The sequence below is a fragment of the Impatiens glandulifera genome, chromosome 4, assembly GCF_907164915.1.
Source record: "Impatiens glandulifera chromosome 4, dImpGla2.1, whole genome shotgun sequence".
In the NCBI taxonomy this organism is placed as follows: Eukaryota; Viridiplantae; Streptophyta; class Magnoliopsida; order Ericales; family Balsaminaceae; genus Impatiens; species Impatiens glandulifera.
In genome coordinates, this window is record NC_061865.1 from 2,900,149 (window position 1) to 2,908,765 (window position 8,617).

The following is an 8,617-nucleotide window of genomic DNA, read 5'->3' on the forward strand; positions in this document are numbered from 1 at the left end:
ACTTGATTTGCCAGATACCCATTTGAAAACTCGAAATTCAAAATGAATCAAGATAGACCGCCGGCGCCGGAACCACTAGCTAAACGGAGACGTGGCCGTCCTCGGAAGGATGAAAGTCTACCGCCGAAGGAAAAACCGGTGCCGGCATCAAATTACTTGAAGAACATAATACATCAGGTTGATATCAAACCAGTTGATGATAATCAAGATAATGTTAATCAAGAAAATCAAAATGAAATGTTAGGCCAACAAGTTTCCGGCGTCATTGAAGGTTCATTCGATTCAGGTTATCTCTTAGCCGTCAAGATGCCGCCGCCGAGCGAAAATGTTCTCCGGGGAGTCGTGTTTCATCCAGAAAGAGTCTGTTCTGTTTCATCTGTTAATGATGTTGCACCTTTGGTTAAGATGCATACGAGGAAAGAACTTCCTGTCCCGAATATGGTTCTGCCGGAAAATGTTAACCAACCGGAGCCGGAGCTGGTGCCGGAGCCGGATACCACCGGAAAGTTAGTATCAGGTCCGGTGGTTATTACAGAGAGTGAAAACAAGAATACCCAGAATCAATTTCAAGATGATTTGCCTAATATGGAAAGAATTGTTGAATCTGTTCATGTTCAAAATCAAAATCAAAACCAGAATCAGAATCAATTTGAAGATGTAATGCAGAATCAGACATTTCCAATTGGGAATTCATTTATAACGATGATGACTTCAGATTCTTCATTTCCGGCGGCTAATCCGCCGTTTGTAATGAACCAGGAAAGTCAATCTGGTCCTAGTTCTTGTTTGGGAGAAGAACAACAACAAACACTTGAGAGACTTTTTTCACCTCATTTGCAGCAGGGGCAGAACAGAGATGGACTTGAAGAGGTCGGTGTCGGTGTCGGAATTGGAGTCGCCGGCGGCGAGAGGTTGATGGAGGAAAGGGTGGATTCTGATCGGAGAGAAGTGGTTGATGGAATAGAAGGTGAGGAAAAGGGAATTCAAGATCAAGAATCTGGTGGAGGCAATTGTTGTTGAATCATCTTCTTTGTCTTTTCATGTTTTTATGTTTTGTTTTTGAATAATTGTTTAATTTACTTTTATGAAACAGCAGCATTTTTTTGTTTGCTGAATACTTTTATAAATCAATTTGGTGCTAAATTTCGAAATTGAGGTTATTTGAAAAAGAAATTTGTATTTTTACATATTATTGTCACAAGACTCACAACTATAAATCAAGTCACAAGACTGTCACCATTTTTCCTAAGATGATTTCTTTTATAATAAATTAAAGTCACGAGTTTAAGAATTCTGGTGTTATATGAACTTTTTGTAGGTTAATAAATTTATGATTTTAATATTTTATAATTTTAAGACTGAGACCGATGACTTCCATAATTTCATCAAGCTACTAAGAGCAAAAATTATAAGCGCTCCTTACCCACGATCAAGTTCTCCCTTTCGATATTTACTAAAAAAAATAGAACGAAATAATCTTGTTTTGTTTCTATGTTGAAAAGAGATGTCTTGAGCAATCGGAGAAACACTTTAATAAACAAATTTTATCTTGACCGACTCAATTAAGGTATTAGTCTTTGCTCTATTAGACAACAAAGATCAATGAACTTCTATGAAATGGTTTCACGGGATTCAGTCAATTGTCTTGATCATGGAATATCATTGAAAAATAGGAACGCATGTTATCAAAGGACTTCCTAGCCGATGTAACATTTGTTTGAAAAGTGAAAAATTCAATCATATTTCTTTTTTCTAACATGTGAACTCTTCTGCATAACTTCCTTTGAATTAGTCGTGGAAACCAAAAAAATTCATCAAGCTACCGAGAGCCAAAATTATAAGCGCTCCTTACCCACGATCAAGTTCCCCATTTCGATATTTACTAAAAAAATAGAACGATATGATCTTGTTTTGTTTCTCGGTTGAAAAGAGATGTCTTGAGCAATCGGAGAAGCACTTGAATAAACAAATTTTATCTTGATCGACTCAATTAAGGTATTAGTCTTTGCTCTATTAGACAACAAAGATCAATGAACTTTTATGAAATAGTTTCACGGGATTCAGCCAATTGTCTTGATCATGGAATATCATTGAAAAATAGGAACGCGTGTTATCAAAGGACTTCCTAGTCGATGTAACATTTGTTTGAAAAGTGAAAAATTCAATCATATTCTTTTTTTCTTGCGACATTGCCAAGAACATGTGAATTCTTCTGCATAACTTCCTTTGAAGTAGTCGTGAAAACCAAAAAAATTCATCAAGCTACCGAGAGCAAAAATCATAAGCGCTCCTTACCCACGATCAAGTTCCCCCTTTCGATATTTACTAAAAAAAATAGAACGAAATGATCTTGTTTTGTTTCTCGGTTGAAAAGAGATGTCTTGAGCAATTGGAGAAGCACTTTAATAAACAAATTTTATCTTGACCGACTCAATTATGATATTAGTCTTTTCTCTATTAGACAACAAAGATCAATGAACTTCTATGAAATAGTTTCACGGGATTCAGCCAATTGTCTTGATCATGGAATATCATTGAAAAATAGGAACGCGTGTTATCAAAGGACTTCCTAGCCGATGTAACATTTGTTTGAAAAGTGAAAAATTCAATCATATTCTTTTTTCCTTGCGACATTGCCAAGAACATGTGAACTCTTCTGCATAACTTCCTTTGAAGTAGTCGTGGAAACCAAAAAATTTCGTCAAGCTACCGAGAGCAAAAATCATAAGCGCTCCTTACCCACGATCAAGTTTCCCCTTTCGATATTTACTAAAAAAAAAATAGAACGAAATGATCTTGTTTTGTTTCTCGGTTGAAAAGAGATATCTTGAGCAATCGGAGAAGCACTTTGATAAACAAATTTTATCTTGACCGACTCAATTAAGGTATTAGTCTTTGCTCTATTAGACAACAAAGATCAATGAACTTTTATGAAATGGTTTCACGGGATTCAGCCAATTGTCTTAATCATGGAATATTATTGAGAAATAGGAATGTGTGTCATCAAAAGACTTCCTAGCCGATGTAACATTTGTTTGAAAAGTGAAAAATTCAATAATATTATTTATTCCTTGCGACATTGCCAAGAGCATGTGAACTCTTCTGCATAACCTCCTTCATTGTTAATGTGATACATCAACAAATGTCGCAAACTTTAGAGTCAAATGAATTGAATAAAGTTTTAAATATAACACCCCGAATAACGACTATAAACTAATTCATTTCATAATGTGGTGAACGATTTGAAAAAAAAAATACAAGAGTTTTCGAAAAAAAGTTATGGTACAATCGTCTCAAATAATTTAGTTTACACCTATTCTTTTCAATTCGAAAATTTTGTTTTTACGGGACGAAAACCTTTCGTTTTTATTGACATTTAAAATTTTTATATTATTTTTTTTTAATTTTTGTTATTTCTCTTAGCATTTTAAATAGTCTTTATTTTAATTCTCTTATGTAAGTAAAACCAGGCTATTTGAATTGGGCCGAAAACAGTAAAAGTGCCCAAAGAAAGTACGCTTGGATCCAATCGGGTGGGCGGGGCTCCGTCTTCTTCATCTTCTTCTTCCCTGCGCCGTTTCATTCTTCTGCTTTGCTAAACAGAGGGCGTTCATCCGATAGGCGGCAACATCTTTCCCTCCGATTCATCTTTTCACCGTAGGTTAGTATTTGTTTAAGAAATTTGAAGATCTCATAGATCTATCTGTTTAGTTTTGTCTTACTAATCAAAACCCTCCAAAAATTTCTAGGTTTTAGAAGAAAATGGATATAATATCACAATTACAAGAACAGGTAAACACAATAGCAGCACTTGCATTCAACACATTTGGTACACTACAAAGAGATGCTCCTCCAGTTCAATTATCTCCTAATTATCCAGAACCACCACCTGCAAACCCTACTGAAGATTCAACTAATCTTGCTGAACAACCTAAACTCATGAGTGCTTCTCTTGTTAAAGCTGCTAAACAGGTTTAAGGGTTTGCTTTTTCTGATTATGATACAACTAATTGAGAACATGTATTAACTTAATTTGTTTGTTGTCAGTTTGATGCATTAGTTTCAGCCCTTCCATTATTAGAAGGAGGAGAAGAAGGGCAAATTCAAAGGATTGCACAACTTCAGGTATGTTATTAGTGTCTTGTTTTGAAATTGATTGAATGGATGGATGGATTGATCATAGATAGATCTGTGTTGGGTAGGCTGAAAACGATGCAATTGGTCAAGAACTTGAGAAGCAATTACAAGCTGCAGGTAAGAAACAACATTTGAAATCTGCGATTTTCTATTCATTCATTGATGATGATTATGATTGATTGTAGAGGAGGAGCTGAAGCAGGTTCAAGATTTGTTTAAGGAAGCAACAGATAATTGCATGAACCTAAAGAAATTAGATTGAACTATATAACCCATTTCTGATTAGAGATTCATTGGTTGTTTCTCATCTCGATGGTGGATCATGAAACGAAAAACAAGATTGTTTCGATTATGTGTTGTGTAATTACATGTGGTCTGTTAGTCCTCTATGGATGTATTGTTTTTGTAACACTTTGGTCTCATCAATATATTGCTTAGAAAGTTTGCAATGTCAACTTGTAAACTTTGTAAGTGGATAAAATAAACATAAATTTAGTAGATATGTAGGTTTGTAATATCTATGAGTGTTATTCAATTTGAACTAAATGGTTTAACTAATGGATATAAGGTTTTGATGTAATAAAAATTGATATATTAAGATTGAATGTAGAATTTGTTTAAATTATTGAATCAAATTAATTTGTACAAATAATATATGGGAATGGTAATATTATGATAATTTGAAGAGATTTTTAACTATACAAATTTGATTTTTACCTTTTGTTTAAACATAATTGTTTGAAATTGATATTTTACTTTGGTTTGTTTGATTATGGTCATAATTATAAAACGACTCAATTATAGTGTCATTTAATAAATTCTGAATGAGTTCGACTTGGTTATTGAATAGTTACATATAAACAATTTGCGTGTAATATGATACTCACGAAACTTTAACCAATGTACATTTAGTTTATAAAAATTGGGCGTATGTAAGGAATTAGACGAGAATATATCGCTCGGAGATGAATAAAAATTTGTTTATTTACTTTAAGCATTTAAGGGCTCTATTCGCTAAAAATTATGGTAGAACACAGTTTATGAATAGTTCTGTGGTGTACTTTGATTTATGGTAGAACAGTTTATGAATATTTATGTGTTGTACTTGATTTTTTTAAAGATGATGAAATGGTTAATATCGTCAAATATTATTTTAAAACTCATTTAAAAAAATTAATTCAATTTCATTATTTTGTTCCAAAATTAAGACTTCAATTTTTAAAATTTTACAATTTTAAATAAATTTAATAAATCCTTAAACTACTGATATTAAAGATTAAAATTACTAATACTATTTTAATATATCAATGAACTCTATATTTACAAATTTCAAAATTAACTCTTAATTTTGAGAACACTGTAATGACCTTATATAACATAACATTAGGAAAATACATTTTTATATTTTTCATTTCTCATTTTAATTTTGGCAGGAGCATTAAGATCATAGTAATAGTAATTTCATTCAAAATGGGAACAAACCTGGTTAAATGAAACTTGATCAAGGCAACATAAAATTTGCAAAGAAAACATCTTCACCAATAAACTAAACAAAGTAAAATGTAATTCAAGTCATGACAATTCAAAGAAGGCAAAAGAGTAGAGAAATCAATACTACATTCGTGTCGCATGTCTATCGCATAACAGATATAAGTCAAACAAAAACGGTCAGGAGCGTTTGATCGGGTCAAGACAAGAAATCAGGGTATAAAACTGGATAAGTCTAACTCTAAATATAATATACCCCAGATGATGAAGACCACTTTCTTCAACATCCATAACTCATTGCTGATGCTGTTGCGGGAAATTCCCATATCCAGAATAGGCTCCACCTCCATAATAGAGATTAGGATCTTGTTGGGGTGGTGCGGAATATCCATAAGAATCATATCCAGGTGCAGCATATCCATAATAACCGCCGCCACCGCCATTCCATTGGCTTTGATCAACTTGAGCCTGACAAGAACCAACAAAAACGTCAATTTTCAAATAATCCATTTCCATGTTTATTCTAGATGCAAAATGTACCTGTTTGTTAGGACTACGACCCCATGAAAGCCGAATGCTTTGTCCACTCAATTGGGTTCCATTTAACATCTTCAACGCCTCTTCAGCAGAATTTCTGTAATCAAGTTGTTTCCATTTTTAAAATGTTATAGTTGATGATTTGAACCGATGAAACTATAACAGGAAGGAAGTTGTACCTTTCAGCAAATTGTACAAAACCACATCGTTTTCCAGCTGGAATCTTAACATGAATTAATTGTCCATATGGACTGAAGACATGCCTGAGTTGATCATCTGAAATACTCTCATTCAACCCACCAACAAATATCTGCAAAACAAATGGTTCAGATATTTAAAACGCGAAGACAGACAGACAGACACCAAATGGTAGAACATAACATACAGTTGTATTCGTTGGATCATCCTCATTCTGAGCTCCTTGAGATGTCTGATAAGGAACTGCACCTGAAGAGAAATAAACAATTGAGACAATTTCCCTCTCTTCAAGACATCAACTAATTCAACATAGCCACATAAGTTATTCAATATTACAATTGAGACCTGTACAGATGATGTTGCTCCATCAACAATATTCGGAACTTTATCATCCATAAATTGTGAAAAAGAATAATACAGATAGATAGGAACTTCTATCATAAATTCAGATCAAACTGAACAAAAGTAGAGTGACTGGAACAGAAGATAGAAGCTGGAATGGAGTTGATGATTGTGTTATCAGTAGAGTACCACAATGGCAAAACAAAACTAATAACTGACCTTGGAAAGGCCATGCAAATTAGAGGTAACCTTTCAGCTAGAATTGGTTCCCAGCTTCAAAATGACAGAGCATCTTGGCAGTAGGCACCCTGTTTTGGAAGAATACCAATTCAAGTTGTTGCAAGTTTTATTATTTACAGTTTCTTAAGAAACCCTGGCAGTTAATGACTTAGAAAGCTGGTATCAATCAAGACGATATAGATAGAACCGGTTATCTAGCACCACTTCATGATTTGTTTTTTTCATAACGTCAAAACAAACTACTTATTATCGAAGCACAAGACAGAAAAACAATTCACATATTCATTCATCTACTGCTAAATGAACTGTAAGGTCAAACCAATTAGTAAATTATGAATTCATTCTAGTAAAAACTACCTTCATTTTTCTTGTTCAAAGCTGCCCCAACACGCATAGGCCTAGTCAAACATAACTGTCCATTCATCTCAGACATAGCGCGCAATTGCTCATTTTCATCTGCAAATCTGATAAAACCATATCCCTTAGCCCTCCCAGTCAACCGATCCATAACCACCTTTGCACTTTTTATAGAGGTATAGTGAGCACTAAACGTTTCTAGTAACACATCATCAGTAACATCAGGAGACAAATCCCCAACAAAAACAGTGAAATCTGGTGTACCATCAGACCGCTTTTCACTTGAACCAGAATGTGCCCAGTTTAGTCTGAAATTCTGCCCAGCATTTGGAATCGGTGTTCCATTATATGTTTGTAAAATTCTTTCGGCTGCAGCATGGTTTACACATTCAATGAAACCATAACCCTCAGATTGTCCTGTTTGTTTGTTCCTAATAACTTTGGCCGCAACCACCTGCAAACAATAATGTCATACACTGATCAATTTCTTGCATAAAACCTAGCCAAATCCTAACAAGACATGGAAAATTTCAATCATGTTTTTCACCGTAACACACAATGAAATAAGAATAAAGAATATAACTAGGGTTACGCATATGACGTATACAAGTTCAAGAACGAAACTTACTTCTCCAGTGATGCCAAAACAACCGATGATAAATTGTTCATCCAACCAGGTCGGGAGATCGCCGATCCATAGACTACGAACTTCGTCAGGGTTCGTAGGTTGTGCTGCGGGGGGCTGAGGCGGAAGTTGTTGGTGGTAGTACACTGCCTGTTGTGGATGATACTGGAATGATGGATGCGGCGGCTGCTGATTCATCCATTGTTGTTGTTGCTGGTGGTGGTGGTTCATCCATGGCTGTTGAAGCTGCTGCCACGGTTGCGGTTGCTGGTATTGGAAGTGGTTTTGCTGGTTGTCGGCAGCCGGAGCCGTCATTGGCGGCGGAACGACGGTGGCTCCTGGTTGCATCGTTCTTGAGAAAGAAGAAAGAGAGAGAGATCGAGAGAGATTGAAAACCCTAGAATATATGGATGAAATCTGGCACGTATGGTTTATTTCTGTTACTCTTATAATTAAGGAATTTAATTATATAGGTTAAATTATCTAGGTGATTATCAAAAATTAGTCAAATCTTTTATTTTTTAGCCCTTAAATTATTAATTAAAATAAAATTTTCATCAAACTTTCAGAAAAAGTTACCAATAATTATTCTATTAATTTTTTTCGTTAACATTTCTAACTAAAAAGCTCTCTAATTATTCTGAACGTTGACTCTCGGTCTCCAATTATTTTGACGGATGATTTTTTGCTTTT

The 8,617-nt window shown here is 34.5% G+C and overlaps 2 protein-coding genes across 2 annotated transcripts; one reads left to right on the forward strand and one right to left on the reverse strand.

Moving 5' to 3' along the window:
* The first annotated feature begins 3,510 nt into the window (after positions 1 to 3,510).
* Positions 3,511 to 4,654, forward strand: LOC124936465 (mediator of RNA polymerase II transcription subunit 21). Its single transcript, XM_047476967.1, has 5 exons — positions 3,511 to 3,661; positions 3,750 to 3,972; positions 4,048 to 4,125; positions 4,203 to 4,254; positions 4,323 to 4,654. Exons 2-5 carry the CDS (start codon positions 3,763 to 3,765, stop codon positions 4,397 to 4,399), a joined length of 417 nt encoding a protein of 138 aa, XP_047332923.1. The 5' UTR covers positions 3,511 to 3,661; positions 3,750 to 3,762; the 3' UTR covers positions 4,400 to 4,654.
* Positions 4,655 to 5,654: 1,000 nt separating this feature from the next.
* LOC124936954 (polyadenylate-binding protein RBP45-like) lies at positions 5,655 to 8,339 on the reverse strand. Its single transcript, XM_047477479.1, has 6 exons — positions 7,928 to 8,339; positions 7,300 to 7,753; positions 6,548 to 6,609; positions 6,342 to 6,472; positions 6,166 to 6,259; positions 5,655 to 6,093 (listed from the first exon to the last, which is right to left on the reverse strand). The coding sequence occupies exons 1-6, from the start codon at positions 8,270 to 8,272 to the stop codon at positions 5,920 to 5,922; spliced, it is 1,260 nt and encodes a 419-aa protein (XP_047333435.1). The 5' UTR covers positions 8,273 to 8,339; the 3' UTR covers positions 5,655 to 5,919.
* Between the last annotated feature and the right edge of the window lie 278 nt (positions 8,340 to 8,617).

Excerpts from the sequence above, each read along its gene's own strand:
- LOC124936465 (XM_047476967.1), top strand. The coding sequence starts at position 3,763 with ATGGATATAATATCACAATTACAAGAACAGGTAAACACAATAGCAGCA. Across the intron at positions 3,973-4,047 it reads TTGTTAAAGCTGCTAAACAG|TTTGATGCATTAGTTTCAGC; the intron begins GTTTAAGGGTTT and ends GTTTGTTGTCAG. Across the intron at positions 4,255-4,322 it reads GAAGCAATTACAAGCTGCAG|AGGAGGAGCTGAAGCAGGTT; the intron begins GTAAGAAACAAC and ends GATTGATTGTAG.
- LOC124936954 (XM_047477479.1), bottom strand. The coding sequence starts at position 8,272 with ATGCAACCAGGAGCCACCGTCGTTCCGCCGCCAATGACGGCTCCGGCT. Across the intron at positions 6,473-6,547 it reads ATGATCCAACGAATACAACT|ATATTTGTTGGTGGGTTGAA; the intron begins GTATGTTATGTT and ends TTTGTTTTGCAG. Across the intron at positions 6,094-6,165 it reads GTCGTAGTCCTAACAAACAG|GCTCAAGTTGATCAAAGCCA; the intron begins GTACATTTTGCA and ends GGTTCTTGTCAG.